Consider the following 17,984-nt stretch of genomic DNA (forward strand, 5'->3'; position numbering starts at 1 on the left):
ACTAAACTGGTACCACACTGTAGCATGAATTGCTTACATTCCTCCAATGGTAACCGTGGCACATGTTCGCTCAGGGAAGGCAGGGACAGTCTCTGTTGCTGGGGTTGCAGCTCTGATGTAGTCAACTGATACATTAACCTGAAAAAGGAAAACGAAGAAGAAATAAGTAGTTTATTTAATAGCCTGCAAAGAGAACACTAAGCAGAAACACTTAAGGCAAATGTACCAATGCTTATTTTCACTCTAGTGACAATGTACAGCAAAAATAAAAATAATCATACAAAGAAAATTCACTAAGGATGCAAAAGTAAAGTAATGTTATTCAAAATCCTTTTCCCCAGTTTATGATTTACTGCCACCAGCTAAATTACTTTGTCAAACTAAGAAAAAGAAGTTATGTACCTACCATAACGTTCCTTGTTAGTTGTTTTCATCTCGCCTTCTTTCTTGCTGGTTGGGATCAGAGCCAATCCTCGGCTCTGACTCGCCCATCTTCTATAGCTCAAGAGCTGTTTACTGGCTCGAGGCTACCCCCTTATCCCATGATGCCTAGCGATAGCTACCCAGATCTCGTTTGAAATAGCTAACCCCAGACATATCCAGAGAATAAACCTGTCCAAACAAATAGGTTGAGAATACCTGTCATACTCTCTAAGTCAGTAGAGGAAACAAACCAGGGAACACTCAGCCAGTGAAACCAGAACTCCTCTCGGTCCAATAGGACAGGGGGGTGGAGGGTGGGATGCAAGGAAGAAGGCGACAACAAGACAACTAACATGGAACGTTATGGTAGGTACATAACTTCTTTATGTTAAGTTGTCTATCTCGCTTTCGTTCTTGCTGGTTGGGACAGCGTCCCTAGCACCTACAATCCTGGGTGGCTCATTGGAACAGACTCTTCAGAACAGTGGAACCAAGTCAGCTCTGCTCCTGGAGACCATATCTAGCTTGTAATGAGAAATAAAGGTATGAGGATTTGCCCACGTAGCAGCTGCACAGATAGAAACCATGGGCAACCTAGATTGGAAGGCTACAGAGGTGGCCAAGGCCCTACTAGAATGATCTTTCGGTTAAATAGGCAACTCTTTGTTCCTTAATTTACAGATGAAGGTAATAGTATGAGACAACCACCTGGATAAGGTCACCTTGGAAACTGAGACACCTTGTTTACCTAGAGCATAGGAAAGGAATATTTGGTCAGATTTCCTTATTTCCTTAGTCCTGTGCAGATAAAAACACAATTGTCTATGAACGTCCAAGTTGGTGTCATTTGTACTCTGCCTTGTTGGTGTGGTTAGAGAAAAACACAGGAAGGTCTATAGATTGGTTTAAATTATTTTCTGAGCAGACTTTCAGAAGAAACGAAATATTAGTCCTCAGAGCAATCCTGTCTTTATGAAAAACCAAGTATGGAGGACGAACACATAGTGCCTGAAGTTCAGAGATGCGTCTGGCTGAAGTAATAGCTACCAGAAAGAGCATCTTCCAAGACAGAAACTTAATGGAGCAGGACACTGCTGGTTCAAAGGGGGGGGGCAGAGTTAAGGAAGTTAGTACCAAGTTAAGGTCCCAAGGAGGAGTGGGATCTCTCACTGGAGGCCTAAGGAGAGTAGTCCCTCTCAAAAAAGCTTTACAGAGCTTATGAGACAATGTTTGAATTTGACAAACCAACATGAAAGTTAGAAATGGCTGCTAATTGAACCAGGATTGTAGCAGAAGTGGACCTGGAATGAAAAAGTTGTGCTAGGAACTCCAGAATTTTGTGTACTGGGGCTGAAAAGGGATCTACGTTCCTAGCCTCTGCCCCACAAGAAAAACGTTTCCATTTACTAGCATAAGTTTTTCTGGTAGTGGACTTGAGAGGGACAATCTCACGTACAGCCGGGGAAATGCTGGGAAGCCTGGCTATGGTTGGAAGTGGAGCAACCAAGCTGTGAGCTGTAGTGTTTGGAGGGATTGATGCAACCCGCCTGACTGATGAATCAGTAGGTCTGGAATCAGATCCAGAGTCCAGGGCTGATCGAGAAGGTAACGGGTGCAGGAACGGGAACCACATCTGTCAAGGCCAGTAGGGGGCAATGAGGATCATTTTGCAACCCAACGATATTGCTTTCTGTATTTGTTTTGGAATCAGGGGAAACGGAGGAAAGGCATAAAGAAGACCCTGAGGCCAATCGTGGACTAGAGCGTCTCTGGGTGGGTGACCTAGAAGCGGGAGAAGTAGTTGCTGCATTTGCTGTTGAAGGGGGTGGCAAAAAGATCACAGCAAGGCTGTCCCCCATTTGCGGAAAATAAGATCCGCAACTTCCTGATTCTGAGACCACTTGTGAGGCATGAGAATAGCTCTGCCGAGCCTGTCCGCTATGACGTTGGGCCTCCTAGGGATGTGCGCCGCAATCAGAAAATATTGGGAGGAAATCGCCCACTGCCACAGTCTGAGTGCTTCTCGACACAGGGGGTAGGACCTGGTTCCGCCCTGCTTGTTGATGTACCACACCACTGACATGTTGTCTGTTTGAAATGCAATGGTCCCAGAAGGAAGAGAGTCCTGAAGGGCTTGCAACGCTAGGAGCACGGCTCATTTCTAGGACGTTTATGTGCAGATGGTACTCGTGAGACTGCCAAGTGCCTTGGACTGTCCTGCCCTGATAATGCCTCCCCCACCCCATCTGAGAGGCGTCTGTGGTCACTGTAGCTAACTGAGGGGGCTGAATGAAGGGTCTGCCCTGAGCCACTAGTGGGAGACCATCCACCAGGAAAGGTGCCTTTTGCATGCTTCCGTAATCATAATCATGTGAGACATGGGCAGCAGTTGGAAAGACCACTGTGTGAACAGAAGCCACTGAAGGATCCTCATGTGAAAGCGGGCCAGTGCGATTAAAAGAATAGCCTCCGCCATGGAACCCAGAGTTTGAAGGACAAACTTGACTTGGATTCTTTTGCTCTGCATAAGAATTTGTACCTGCTGACGAATTGTAGACACCCTGTCTAGCGGCGGTCTTGGGAATATGTTCCTTGTGTTTAAGTCTGCTCCTATGTAGGTGATAGATGGACAGGGCAACAAGGCAGACTTTTTAAAATTTATTGTAATGCCTAGCCGGGAGCAGATTGTGATTGTGTAGCCCCTGGCCTGCAGAAGTTGATGCCTGGAAGTAGCAGTGAGGAGCCAGTTGTCTAGGTATGGAAACACCTGGAATCCTTGACGTCTCAGGTGAGCCGTGACCACTGCCATACATTTGGTGAACACCCTGGGGGCTGTGGTGAGACCAAAGGGCAGAGCTCTGAACTGGTAATGACTGGCTCCCAGCCGGAAGCGAAGAAATCTCCTAGAGCGCCTGTCCATCTTGATATGGTAGTACACGTCCTGAAGATCTATCAAGCACATCCAATTGTCCTGACCCAGAAAGGGTAGAATGGACTGTAGCGTGACCATCCGAAACTTTATTCTTTGTACAGACCTGTTTAGCCTGCTGAGACCCAGAATTGGTCTCCAGTCCCATCTTTTTTGGTACCAAAAAGAATCTTGAGTAAGTTCCGGATCCATGCTGGTCTGCCGGGACTTCCTGGATTACTCTTTTCTAGCAGTTTTGAATCTTCTATTACTGCTTGGTCCTTCAGATTGGGTGGAACATTGTAAGGGGTTTCCTTGACTGCAAGGGGGGTTGACAGAAGGGAATTTTGCAACCTCCGGATATAATGGACCGTACCAATTTGTCTTGCTTTAAATTTTGCCAGGCTTCTGGGTACAGTAAAAGTCTTCCCCCGACTGCCTCCAGAGATGAGCAGCCGAGCAACCCTTCAGGGATGCTGAAAGGGCTCATCAGAGAAGGATTCTCTGTTGCCCTGGTTCTGCGGACCCCCTCTGCCACGAGAGCGGCATCTGTTGTTATTGTTTCTCCCTCTGCCCCTGGAGGAAAAATAGCTACATGCATAAGGCAAGACTCCTTGGGATTTTCAGAACCACATTTTTCCACTCTTCTGATCTTTGGGATATGGTCTAGGAGTGGAAAACCGGACTCCCATGGCAGAGAGAGTTCTTGCCTTCTTGCTCACACCTAGTCAAAGTGTCTTTCACCTGTGGTCCAAAAAGAAAGGAACCATCAAAGGGGGTGTTGGTGAACGACGCTCGAAAGGGTTCTGCAAAATTGCACAGCCACATCCATGCATGCCTCCTAAGGGCTACACCCATACCTGTGGCTCTACTCACACCATCGGCTGCATAAGAAATGAGCCTCATGGAGGAGTTGACTATAGAATTAAGAGTCGCCAGCTGGGAAGCTACTTTAGCTTGAGCCCCCTCAGCTGATGGATCTTGAAGGTTATTGCTTAACTCCTTAAGGAGATCCCTCTGAAGCCAGGTAAAATGGCATAAGTAGTTCAGTGACCTCACAGAGAAGGTCGCTGAAGCAAACATTCACTTCCCGTATCTGTCCATAGTCCTAGACTCCTTGTTAGGAAGATGGACAGACGAAGAGGTCTCTACTAACTTTTTGGTGGCTGCTGCTACCACCATGGCATCAAAAGGGACACCTTTGGTAAGGAACTGCTTATCATGGGGTGCTGAGATGAACTTGCCAGGTCTCCTCGGAGTTGGTTCCACTGTATCCGGAGCTGACCAAGCCTTTCGAGCCACCACTGCCATAAGTGGATCGAAAGGCTGAGAAACCCAGGAGGTGGAAGGTCGGGAACCGAATGCATCCAGAAATACAAACTCATCCTCGGTAGGGGCTAGGGGATTCCAGTTCCCCCTCTGCTTAAGCATTTCTAGAATGTCAGAGAAGGAAACATCTTCAGAGGGGGATCTCGGGGATGCTTCCGATTCATCTAAGTCTGTATCAGAAGTGACAGACTCAGGGGAGTCAATGTGCTTCCTCTTGCACTTCTTCCGAGGGGGCTTCTCTGAGTGATCAGGGGGAGGCCTCGGAAGAGGAGGAACCAGCCAATGGGGTGTCCTGGAGCGCCGGTTCCCTACGCTTGGGGTCTGGAGGAGGAGCAGAGGTTGGCACAGGCACTACAGAGGACGGAGCCGGTGGGGCCGATAGTGGAGCTGGCTCAGTGGCCAGCACACTCCTCATGACATCGAAGGCGCCCCTGCCATGATGCCGAGAAAGCTCCGGTTCTGAAGAAATCGGAATCTCTCAGCACTGAGGGAGACGGCTCTGAGGCCTATGTAGGAGCCGAGCTCACCTGCGCCGAAGCTCCGAGAGGGAGAACGGGGTCGGACAAGGGTCCAATGCCACTCACCCCCTTGGAGCCGAAGAGGGAGCCCCGGCGCCCATATCCCGCAACAGACGGCACCATCGAGGGAATCGGAGCCGACGACGGAACCGAAGGAGATAGCGTTATCGGAGCAGACGGTTCCACTACTCGAACCCCAACGAACTCCGGCTCTGAACTCAATGGAGTCGGGAGAGGAACATTGATAGAAGTGGACGGAGCAGACACCTGTTGAGGAGGGCTGGACAACATCTTGGCAAGTGCATGCTATTTCAGCAACCTACTGACCACCCTTTTCACATCGTGATCAGACAGCCTGGAGGACCGAGAGGAGTGAGAAGATCTGTGACTGCGCTCACTCTGAAGCAGGGGAGACTGTGGAGCTGAATAAATTGATTCCAAGGAAGGGGACCTTTGCCTCTTGTGGCTCCGAGACGGCTCCGAAGGTCCTGATGGAGCAGACGGGGAAAGTCTTATCGGTACGGTTGTAGAAGGCGTAATCTGAACCAAGGACGGCTCCGAACTTGGAGCCGACGGCTTGGAAGATTTAGGATATTTCACAGGCTGTCTTGGCCGGTGAATCCTGGGGCTTTAAAAGACCCCTAAGAATAGAGAGAGCTAGTTATGTATCCCAGAGACTACCCCACCTATGGAACAGGCTTCCCATCCATATGAAGCAGAGTTCCTCCCTAACCTAATTCAAGTGCAACTTGGACAATTGAAAGGGAAACCAGAAAGTCATCTCTGTTTTGGCACCGGTGCCTTTAATAGACGCAGATAACCTATAAGTGGTTCATCTTCCAGGCACAATACATGCTTACACTTAAGGGTATCAGAACTTGCCAGAGATTTGGGATGCATGGCTAGGCTTAAAAAGGCCTTTGTGGTCATTAGCCTAGTAAACACCTATGAACCTATGAATAAGCTTATTTTTACGCTCCTGCAGAACTCTTGGGCTAAATGCATGGCAGATAGAACAAGAGTCCTGCAGGTGCACGGCGCCTAAACAACAGAAGCAAGTAGTGTGCCCATCTGTCAGAGACATTTTCCTGACAGCATGAGTTACACTTCTTGAATCCAGAAACTTTGGATTCTTTTGACATTCTGACAAAAAGAGCACTAGAAATTCCACAACAAAAACTATCTAGCAAATAAAGTCTACACAAAAACACTGTACTAGCAGACTAATACTAAGGTTTTTTTTTTTTTTTTTTTTTTTTAAAGGAAAGCCTCTAACTTAAACGGCTAGCTTAAGAAAGAAAGGTAGAAGGAAAGCCTCTAACCTAAACGGCTAACCTGACAAGAAGAGGATAAGGGGGGGGGGGGCTCTCTAAGTTAAACGAGTTCTACAAGGAAGGGGAGGAAAGCCACAATAAAACACCAGCTAACGGAGAAACAAGACTAAAAATTAACAATAAACCAGAAAAAAGGACTATTTCTAATGGTAAGAAAGTTGTATAAAAAAGTTATACGAGCCTGAGCCAGAAAAACGACACCTCGTAGCTGAAGCTGCAAACGAGATCTGGGTAGCTATCGCTAGGCATCATGGGATAAGGGGTAGCCTCGAGCCAGTAAACAGCTCTCGAGCTATAGAAGATGGCAGAGTCGGAGCAGAGGATCGGCTCCGATCCCAACCAGCAAGAATGAAGGCAAGATAGACAACTTAACATCATAAATTATTGCTTACCCATAACAGTAGATGCTTGAGTAAGGTTCTCGGTTGTAAAAGTCGTAACCAATGAGACATCAGGCACTGAAGATCCAATGTCTAAGCCTGACATCAAGAGCTTTGCACACTACCCCCCCCCCCCCCTGCTAGCTGGGTAGATGTCCACCCCCTGGGATGTCAGCACACTTTTAATACAAAGATGACTTCTGCTAGCACCATCTTTCAATCAACAGGATAGTGAAAAAAAACAAGACCTGTATAAAACTATGCTCTCACCTGATTTACCATGGCAGGTGCTATGGTCAAATGAACAATCATACAACTCCAAGACATTCCAGAGCAGTCAAGAGCATGTTTTTGTGGCTGAGGCACAGAAAAGGCAGATGAAACCACAGGTGGTCCAATCCAGCCTGTTTGTATTTCTACAGCAATCACTGCTGAGGTAGACAAACACGCATATGCATCTGGTGTACCTAAACACAAAGGGAAGGCATCAAACACTGTTCATCACAGGGGATGGAAGGAAACTTAAGGGATACATAAGTGGTTCACAAGTACAGCAAACTGGAAAACACTTCGCTGTTAGAAATGTTACCAGAAAGCTATTAGAGGGTATGCCAAACTAAGACAGCAACAGAATGTTGCAGTCTTTGAATTCCACTGCTGCCACCAAACATTTCTTTTTGATGGCAAGGCCTTTAAATCTGCACATCCATCATCAAACAGATGATATGAGCATGGGCAAGGTCTCTTGAGCCACATATCGACAAGTCATAATAGGAAAACCGTGATTAGCCTCGATCATCCACGGCAAATGCAAACTATTTTGACTAAACCATCTGCCAAATAGGTTCATAGGTGTTTACTAGGCTAATGACCACAAAGGCCTTTTTAAGCCTAGCCATGCATCCCAAATCTCTGACAAGTTCTGATACCCTTAAGTGTAAGCATCTATTGGGCCTGGGAGGTGAACCACTTATAGGTTATCCGTGTCTATTAAAGGCATCGGTGCCAAAACAGAGATGACTTTCTGGTTTCCCTTTCAATTGTCCAAGTTGCACTTGAATTAGGTTAGGGAGGAACTCTGCTTCATATGGATGGGAAGCCTGTTCCATAGGTGGGGTAGTCTCTGGGATACATACCTAGCTCTCTAGCAGGTCTTACTTATCACAGGCAAGGTTTTAGTCTTTAGAACGAGTAATTCTGGTGCTGTTTGTTTTGTGCATATGCAAGAGGTCCACCAGTGTGAGGTCGGAAAATGCCCTGTATGCCAGGCATAGATCTCCTCTCAAAAGCCTGTAGGAGACAGAATACAGGGATAGGGCCTTGAGATGATCTGCAAATGACATTTTACTTGCTCCCTGTATTCTTTTAATGAGGAACCTCTATGGACATTCCAGTGGTTAGATATGCCTGGTTAGGTACATACCAAAGGGAGCACGGTACTCAATGATAGGTCTGATGAATGCCGCATACAGTGTAACACTGACTTCCTTGGACTTGGATGCCATACCTTTGTTTATAAATTGCGCAACATAGAACAATTTCCTCACCACTGTAGACACGTGATGGTCAAAGGCTAGATTACTGTGTGTATCCCTAAGTCCCTGACTACTGGGTCAACTTTAAGGGGTGTGTCAATGTGATAGTTACCAGGGATGGACGACTTCCCAAAGGATACTAGTATGCATTTCTTGGCATTTAGTTTTAGTCCATGGCTCTGACACCAGTTGTTTGTCTGTGGCTGCCCCTCCTGGAGAACATGTGCCAGTGTGAGATTCAATGGCAATCATCTGCAAATTTAATTTAGTCAGCCAGAGACCACTGACATTGGCCTTGACTTCTGATAAGTAAATGCCTAAAAGGAGCAGTTCAAGGACTGACCCCTTGAGGGATTCCACTTATGACTGGCCTTTTTGTAGAGGTGGACTCTCCAATTCTAACTTCCTGGGTCCTGTCAGAGCCAGTTAGCTATCCACTGGGTGACAGAAGGGTTTGTGCCTAACCTCTTGAGTTTGTCAACAATGCCCAAGTGAGGTATCGTCAAATGCCTTGGTCAGGTCAAGGTAGGCAGTGTGAACAATTTTGCCCTCAATCATCGCTTTGGTGACCTTCTCAAAGAAGTCCACCAGGTTGAATAGGCATGATCTGCACTTGATGAAACCAAACTGGGTTGGGTCCACTGTCTGGAGGTTTACTATCTATCTATCATCTCCATGACCATTCTTTCCACGGCTTTACATACAAGACTAGTGAGATTTATATGTCTGTAGTTTCCAGGGTCTGTAGATGGCCCACCTTTCTGCAGAGGGATGACTGTTGCCTTTCTCCAGTCATGAGGCACAAAGCTCGTTTTGGAGGCTACAGTTAAATAGCAATTCCAGAGGCCCTGATAGGTCATTTTTCATGCTACTTAGAAGGCATCCTGGGATATTGTCTCAGCCCACTGATGCAGTGCTCTTGGTTGTAGAGCATTAAGGACTTGTTCCCTAATGTTAGTAGGGGAAGTTATATTTGATGATATTTCCTGTGGGAAGGTTGAGGTTGAGAGAGGGGTAAAGTTGGAGCTGAATTCATCGGCCAGGAGATTTGCTATATATTCTGGCTCAGAATAGGTCCAAATCCAAATAAGCTTTATACTCTACAGCTGTAAACCTCAGTTATAAGCTTCTGGCTCCCCAGGAATTTCATCTACCTTACACTGAGCCCAGTGCTTTCCAGTACCATCTTACCACAAGTAATTGAAATGAAACGTGTTGATTACCTTACACACACACAGGCACAGACACACAAAATACTTCTAAAAATTGTGTGTGTTTAACCCTGAGGTACAGACATCCTTTTCTCCCAGTTTATGGTACGCTTCCACCAGCTGACATACTTTGTCAAGCCAATACCACAGATTGCTTTAAATAAACCAACCTTTGAATTTCTGTAAGGTGGCAACAGCTTAAGCATTAATACTTCTAAGGGTGGAAGCCCACAATTAACTCCAACTGTTCAACAAGCATAGTCTTAAGCTAATAACTTGCCATCCACAAACATTCAACATATATATTTTTTTTTACTCACAATTAAGTATTATACTTGAAAAGTGAACATACAAATAGAAATAATGCTTCACACGGAAGTTAAAATAAATGTTTAAACAGACATAGCAAACTATTAGCTTATGTACACTTCAATTAATTCTAGCTAAAGTAATACAGCATCCTCAAAGCCTCTAGCTTTCAAGATAAACAAATGCATTTTAGTCTCCTTGTAGGCAGTACAATACAGTTTGCTTGTCTGCAGCAGGAAACCCCAGCAACTGTGCACCAGGCAAAACATTCACTGAATTAAATTAGCGGTCTCTTTCTCTTTGTAAAAAGTCCCACTCGTTGTTGCAATTTGAATTTTAGAAGGCATACCTCTCAACTCTCCAGATTTTTATAGAATGCCCATATTTTTCTCCTCTTTTTTTTTGATATGTCCCTCATAAAATCTGTCTCGTTCTAGCATATCATTGAGGACTGAAGTCTCTACAAAATGATACATTTGAGTTTCAGACTTCATATCCTACAGAAACTGCACATTAAAACAAATCCTGTTATTATAGCAACTTTCTAAGTTTATAAGCACAATATTTAAAATCTGTCCATATTTTGGGCCTTTCTTCCCCATTTTAGACTTTGTCCACATTTCCTGCAACACGAGGTTGAAAGGTATGTTAGATGGTGATTTCTTGTATTAATTAATGAATTAAATAAATGTACCTTTTTCAGTGCAATACATGATACAAATTTGTAAATTAACTATAAGGTTAATAATGCAAAACTCTAACATTCACAGTGCAATACTTAAAGGTCTCTTTCTGTGCAAGGATCAATGCAATATCTTAACCAAGTACCTGTGCAATACTAAGTCTCATGAAAGTAAGTGTTTACTGTAGAAAGTGTTAAAATAGGTTTCTAATTATGTGCAGTATTAGTCTGTCTACATATCCATGATGCAATAGCTAGGTGTTATATGTGTAAATGTCTGTGAAAATAGTTTACATGTCTGCACATAGAGTCCGGAGACATGGAATTTTGTTCAGTTTTTGCACTTGTGTGATTTCTGAATGACAAAGTTTACTTTTTTTTGTTTTTACAATTACATATTTCAATGTGGAGCTCCAACAAGGCATACACATACCTGTCAAATTCCATGCATTTAGTAAAAGGTAATTACAATGCAAGCTTTTGCATCTACCTTTACAGAGTTACTTAATGTTTGCTCCCAATTCAATGCAGCTTTAGTAATTCTTAGTTTACCTTCCTTGTATTTCCCTTCTTTTAAAAAGCAAGTACATTTCCATGCTTGCTACATTTTTATTTTTACTACAAAAACTGGTGCATTTGATTTAACAAAAAAGTGCATACAACGCTATGTAAGAAGACATTCATAAGAAACAAACTCCTGGGTTTGGAATAGTAACCACACAGAGGAGGTTAAGGACCTGGGAGCATACCTCTCAACTGTCCAGATTCTTGCAAAATGTCCGGATTTTCCCCTCATATTTTCAGTCTGATCCTCAAAATTTGTGGTTTTCTCGTAAATCACTGAGGACTGAAGTTACTAAATAATGTTTTATATTTGAGTTTCAGATTTGATGCCCTTCAGAAAATGCATGCTAGCATATACCCTTTTACTCTGGCAACTTTCTAAGCTTATAAGAACAAGATTTAAAATCTGTTGCTATTTTTGGGCCATTGTACCCCCATTATTTTAGGCTTTATCCAGATTTTTTTTCTGCCAAGAGGTTGAGAGGTATGCCTGGGAACAATAATCACCATTAAAATGAGTCATGCCATGAAATGTGGAAAGCCACCGATGAAGGCAGTTAAGATTTGGGGAAGGATGTTTAAACTCTCACAGGTCTATACACAGAGCCTTAGTAATCCAAACCAAAGAGGTACCTTCAGGAGTGCAGCAGTTCAACTGATACAAGAAAAACACTTGCCAAATGAAGATGCTTTAACAGAATATATTCTTATAGCCTTTTAGAAGTTCCCCTGTACAGTAATACTGCAGTGTCATGAATGCCTAGCCAAGGAGGTGCAAGTTATTAGCATACTGAACCAGGAAAGGCTTGCATAAATAATGCATGTTAAATAACTCCTACATGTAGCTGACTGGCTGTTGGAGAGTGTTTTGAAAATAATTCAGAACTCCTTTTGAGAAACATAATAGGTTCTTTGTCAATCAAGCCTTTATCCAAAGCAAGTAGTCATGCAGTTCAGTAGTGAACTGTGTTAATTAAATGATGCTCCTTTTAAGCACATACAGTGGATATAAAATGTTTACACACCCCTGTTAAAATGCCAGGTTTTTGTGATATAAAAAATGAGACCACAAAAAATCATTTCAAAACTTTTCCCACCTTTAATGTGACCTATAATCTGTACAATTCAATTGAAAAATAAACAAATCTGTTAGGGGAAAAAATGTAAAAAAAAATAAACATACAATAAGCTGGTCGCACAAGTGTGCACACCTTTAAACTAATACTTAGCTGAAGCACCTTTTGATTTACAGTATTCAGTCTTCTTGGGTAGGAGTCCATCAGCATGGCACACCTTGACTTGGCAAAATTTGCCCACTCTTCATTGCAAAAGTTCTCCAACTCTGTCAGATTGCGAGGACATCTCTTGTGCACAGCCACCTTCAAGTCACCCCACAGATTTTATATTGGATTTAGGTCTGGGCTCTGACTGGGGCATTCCAAAACTTTAATTTTCTTCTGGTGAAGCCATTCTTTTGTTTATTTGGATGTATGCTTGGGGTCATTGTCATGTTGAAAGGTGAAATTCCTCTTCGTCTTCAGCTTTCTAGCAGATGCCTGAAGGTCTTGGGCAAAAGTGACTGGTGTTTGGAACTGTTCATAATTCCCTCCACCTTGACTAAAGCCCCAGTTCCAGCTGAAGAGCAACCCCAAAGCATTATACTGCCACCACCATGCTTCACCATCGGGATGGTGTTCTTTTGGTGATGAAGTGTTCTTTTTGTACCAAACGTACCTTTTGGAATTATGGCCAAAAAGTTCAACCTCTGTCTCAGACCACAACGCATTTTCCAAATGCTTTTGGGAGACTATGTATTGTTTTGCAAATTTTAGCCGGGCCTGGATGTTTTTGTGTGCAAGAAAAAGCTTCTGTCCGTGCAACCCTACCCCATCGCCCAGACATATGGAGAATACAAGAGATTGTTGTCGTATGTAGTACACAACCAGTACCTGCCAGAAATTCCTGCAGCTCCTTCAGTGTTGCTGTAGGCCTCTTGGCAGCCTCCCTGACCAGTTTTCATCTAGTCTTTTCATCAAGTTCTTTGCAATGTCACTGTTGTCCCATATTTTCTCCACTTTCTTTTTTTTTTCAAAACAATTTTATTGTTTTAACATATAAGAGAAATATAACAATTTTATACAAATAATTAAAAATAGGTATTATTATAATATTCAACAAAACAACTAAAGTATTTACAAAGACATCCACTACAATCAGATCAATTAAACTAAAATACTGTGCTATTGAAATTAGAATTTTTTTAACAAATTTTGTAAATTATCCCATACAATAAAATGTGATGTTTTTCTAGTTGTTCTCATTCTAATTGTGCTTATTTCCATATGACACATTATATTCATAACATTTTTAAATTCATTGAACGAAGGAGGTGTATCTGAAATCCAATTTCTAGTTATTATTTTCCTAGCCACTGCTAGGATAGACCATAACAAGGGAAGCTTAATCTTTTAACACATTGAGGTACAGGTGTGTTGAATAATATAAGAGACTTAGAAATAATGAAATTATCTGTAAAAAGAGCCTGCAAAAATTCATTAATTGACTTCCAGTATTCTTTCAACTTCATACAGTCATAAAACATATGAGCCCAGTCAGCATTAATTTCTACATTACATCTCTTACATAGATTATCTTTATTATTAATTTTATTCATCATCAAAGGTGTATAAAAAGATATATGTAAAAATTTCCATGTATAAAGTCTCCAGACAATGGAAGATGCAGTTCTATAAGCAGATTCCAATATATATTATTTATCTTGTTGAGTTGGTGGGTCCCCATTAATAGAGGTGAAATAATTCCAGTATGAAACTACATTGTAAAAAGTTTGTCTGATAATTTTATGTATATATGAAAGTTTACCTTTATCAGAAACTTTATGCTGTAAATTTATTATCAAGTAATCAATCAGTTTTGGAATAGATTCTTTAACTGTTATAGACATTAGATCTATTCTATCAATGAGATGTTGTCTAAAGATCTGAACCTCTAACCAGCAAGTTTCTCTTAGATCAAATTCTTGTTTTAAGAAATCTAGATTTTTAACTTTATTATCAGATATCAGCTGATACCAGTACTTTAGATTATTATCTATAGCTAAATGAGCTCCTTCAGAAGTAGATGACATAAGCATACCCTGAGTATAGATTATAGGAATACAATAAAATTCCATTCCCTATACTTAGGGTGCATGAATATAAAGTTACGATAACTAATAATAATATTTAATGGGTAACAGACCATATGTTTAGGTGTAATAGGTGAAGTACAAAATTCCTTTAGCAACCACAACATGGAGTTATTTATAATCATATTTTTATGTGTTAAGGAGATTTTCATGAAGTGCATACTAATTAGCTCCCAATAATCTTTCCATTTTGGACATATGACCGATCTATTAATAAAGTAATAACTTTTATAATAGAAGAGATAATATATAAATTAAAGTCTGGAAAAGAAATACCCCTTGAGACCAGCTATTAGTATGTTTCTTTAATGCAATCCTAGGTCTATTAGGTGCCCATAAGAAATTTAACATTAGTGTATTCAGTTTCTTGATAGTTATTTTGTAGGTGAAAGTATTATTGATTGTATTAAGTATAAAATCTTGGGGAATATTATCATTTTAATAATTGTAAGTCTCTCCTCCATAGTAAAAACATATTATTCCAGGTATTAAAAAGATTTTGTATATTAAGAAAACAGGTATTATAGTTACTATATATAATAGATTTAATATCTTTAGATAGTATTATACCTAAATAAGTTATCTGACCTGAGTTGGGTACATATTTAGTAAAATCACTAATGAGAGTATTTTTTCGTATATATAGGTAGTATTTTCGTTTTTTCTTCATTGAATATTAAACCAGAAATACTTTTAAAATTCATCATTTTATCAAATAAAGACTGCATAGAAGAATTAGATCCTGCTGATGTAATTAGAACATCATCTGCAAAGAGTTGAATTTTTGATGTTGTATTTTCTTCTATTTCAAAACCCTCTATGTCAGTACTGTTTCTAATCAAATTAGCCCAAGGCTCCATTACTAAAGTGAATAATAGTGGAGAAAGTGGACATCCTTGCTTTGTACCTTTAAGAATGGGTATTTTTTGTGAAACATATGTTCCTACCTTAATATAAGCCAGCGTTCCTTTGTATAAATGCTCAATTAAATTTACAAATGCATCAGAGAAATTTGTGCATTTCAGTAAGGTAAACAGATAGTCCCAACTTACTGAATCAAATGCTGAACCTATATCAAGACTAATAAGTGTTAAATCTTTCTTTTTCCTATTTGCAAAATCAATTAATGTTAAAGTTCTTCTTACATTATCAAAAGTATTTCTATTTACAATGAAGCCTGTCTGATCTATGTCTATAATGTCGGGGATAATTGTCTTCAATCTATCAGCAAAAATACTCATAAACATTTTATAATCAACATTAAGTAATGAGATGGGTCGATATGAAGAAAATCTAGTTGGATCTTTATTAGGTTTTGAAATTGGTGAAATAAATGTATATTGCCAAGATGGGGGGGTTATTAACTCAGTTTGGGCCAGAATAAAAACCTTATGTATTAATGAATATGTAGTTTTAGAAAGGATTTTATATATCTCTGGTATAATACCATCATTACCCGGTGCTTTGTTTGATTTAAGCTTATTTATTTGTGTAATAACTTCTGTATATGAAATACTCTTGTCCAATAGTTTAATCTGTTGTTTATTAAGCTTTTTATTCATGTTTGTGGTTATAAACTCCTTAATTTTATCTTTAGGTTCCATGTTAATGTTGTTATGGTTAATCTTGTGAAAGTGATTTCTAAATTCATCCAGTATTTCTGGTATACTAGAAACATTCTTCTTTTTCCTTGGAGAAAAGATTTCTTTGATATGGTTTTGTTTATTCAATCTTTTTGTTTTATTTTTAAGTCTATGTAAGTATTTGGGGCTTATTGAATAAGACAAAAACTTGTATTTCTCTAAAGTTATTTTAACTTTATGAGTTAAAATTTCTTTGTATTTCTCATTTAGTTTGTTTATTTCTTCAATAACTTTCTTGTCCATAATATTTTCTTTATTATTATGTTTATAAGAGTCTAGTTTACTTTGAATATCTAACAATTCCTTATCCCAAGATTTCCTTTTGTTAATATACCATCTGATACTTTGTCCATATAGATATGATTTTAAGGCATCCCAAACAGACAATGGAGACTTCAGGAGTATTATTTATGTCTAGAAAATGTTGTACTTCTGAAAGTATATATTCTTTATAGTCTTTTAGCTGAGTTAAGTATGCTGGTATCCTTTTGATCTGAACATTATGAGTATTTTTTATCATGAATTCGAAAACAATTGAGTTATGATCAGATATAGGACATGAAATGATTTTGGAATTAATTAAATCTGTTACCAACTGGTTAGAAATAAAGACCCTATCTATTTTTGAATAAGTTTTGTATCTGTTAGAAAAAAAAGTGTATGGTAATGATTTTGACTATCTGATTATTAATATCATTCAAATGATAAGAATTAGCAAAATCATTTAAATGTTTTGCATTAGATGTAATTCTTCTTTTCTTTATAGTGGTAGTATCACTTTCATGTAGTATACAATTAAAATCTCCAGCTAAAATAATATCCCCTACAGAGAATGATATGATCTTATCAATATGATGTTTCACTGTATTAATACCAATTCCAGGTATCCAATATACATTAATTAAAGTGCAAGTCTTCCCATTAATTTGTATTGTAACCATACAAAACATTCCTTTGTCATCCTGATAAGACTTAATGGTTTTAGGAATGGGCATACTTTTATTCCATAAAATAGCCACTCCTCTTTTTTTTCTGAGTGTGCTCTGAACTAACCAATACTGTATACTTATTAGTGGCTAGTTTATCAATATCTTTTTTCAAGAGATGGGTTTCTTGCAGGAAGACTAGATTGGCCTTGTGTAGATTAATGTATCTTATTAGGCTTGCCCTTTTACACGGATTATTCAATCCATTAATGTTTAAAGAAATTCCTTTTAAAGATGTCATTTGGCATTTTTAAAACTCAAGAATCTTATGATCAAAATAACAAATAAGATAAATAATGTTACATCTCCTCTTTTAGGTGTACCTTTAAACAAAGCTGTATTTATTAAATCTCTTATGGGATTTTGTATAGGATTCAATTTTGTTTGTAGTGACAATGAGTGTACAAAATATATTGTGGATGTCAAAACTATATACATATAACAATGAACAAGTGAAAATAATGTAAGGATTAAACCTTGCATCCCGCCTGGAGTTGAAAACTCCAACTTAGAGCAGTATTTACTACTCAAGTTAACCCCCTACCCTAAGCAGCAGTACCTCAGCTACCACCTTATCAATTTAATACTAGTTATATTTAACTGAGGTTAACAGTTTTCAATTCAATTATCTATCAAGACAAACTACACATTTGGTAAAACAGCATCATATAAACTAAAATAAACTTTTTTTTTTTTTTAAAAACTGTTCATACTATTATATAGATCTATGTAATATATAACACTTGTATTCTAATAGCATTCAAATAATCTTAATGTTAGAAATCAAGAGGAGAGAAAATTATGTTCTAACATTCATTTAAATCAAAAACTTTGGCTAATATGATTCAGACATTACATGCATTAAGATGCATCTATTTTCTGTCATGTGAATTCTATCAACAGCTTCCAAAAAAATCTTGAATTGTTTGTATATGAGCATTTACTTAAACTCAT

At 39.8% G+C, this 17,984-nt stretch overlaps 1 protein-coding gene across 1 annotated transcript in view; it reads right to left on the minus strand.

Annotated features, from left to right (window-relative positions):
- SND1 (staphylococcal nuclease and tudor domain containing 1) overlaps positions 1–17,984 on the minus strand; it is a gene marked incomplete in the record, with an annotated part of 3,811,866 nt that overhangs the window by 2,851,211 nt on the left and 942,671 nt on the right. Inside the window, 1 exon segment of the mRNA XM_044088623.1 lies at positions 38–138. Coding sequence (XP_043944558.1) covers positions 38–138 — 101 coding nt within the window.

The sequence above is a fragment of the Protopterus annectens genome, chromosome 11.part0 (assembly GCF_019279795.1).
Source record: "Protopterus annectens isolate FY-2018-M chromosome 11.part0, PAN1.0, whole genome shotgun sequence".
Classification (NCBI taxonomy): domain Eukaryota; kingdom Metazoa; phylum Chordata; order Ceratodontiformes; family Protopteridae; genus Protopterus; species Protopterus annectens.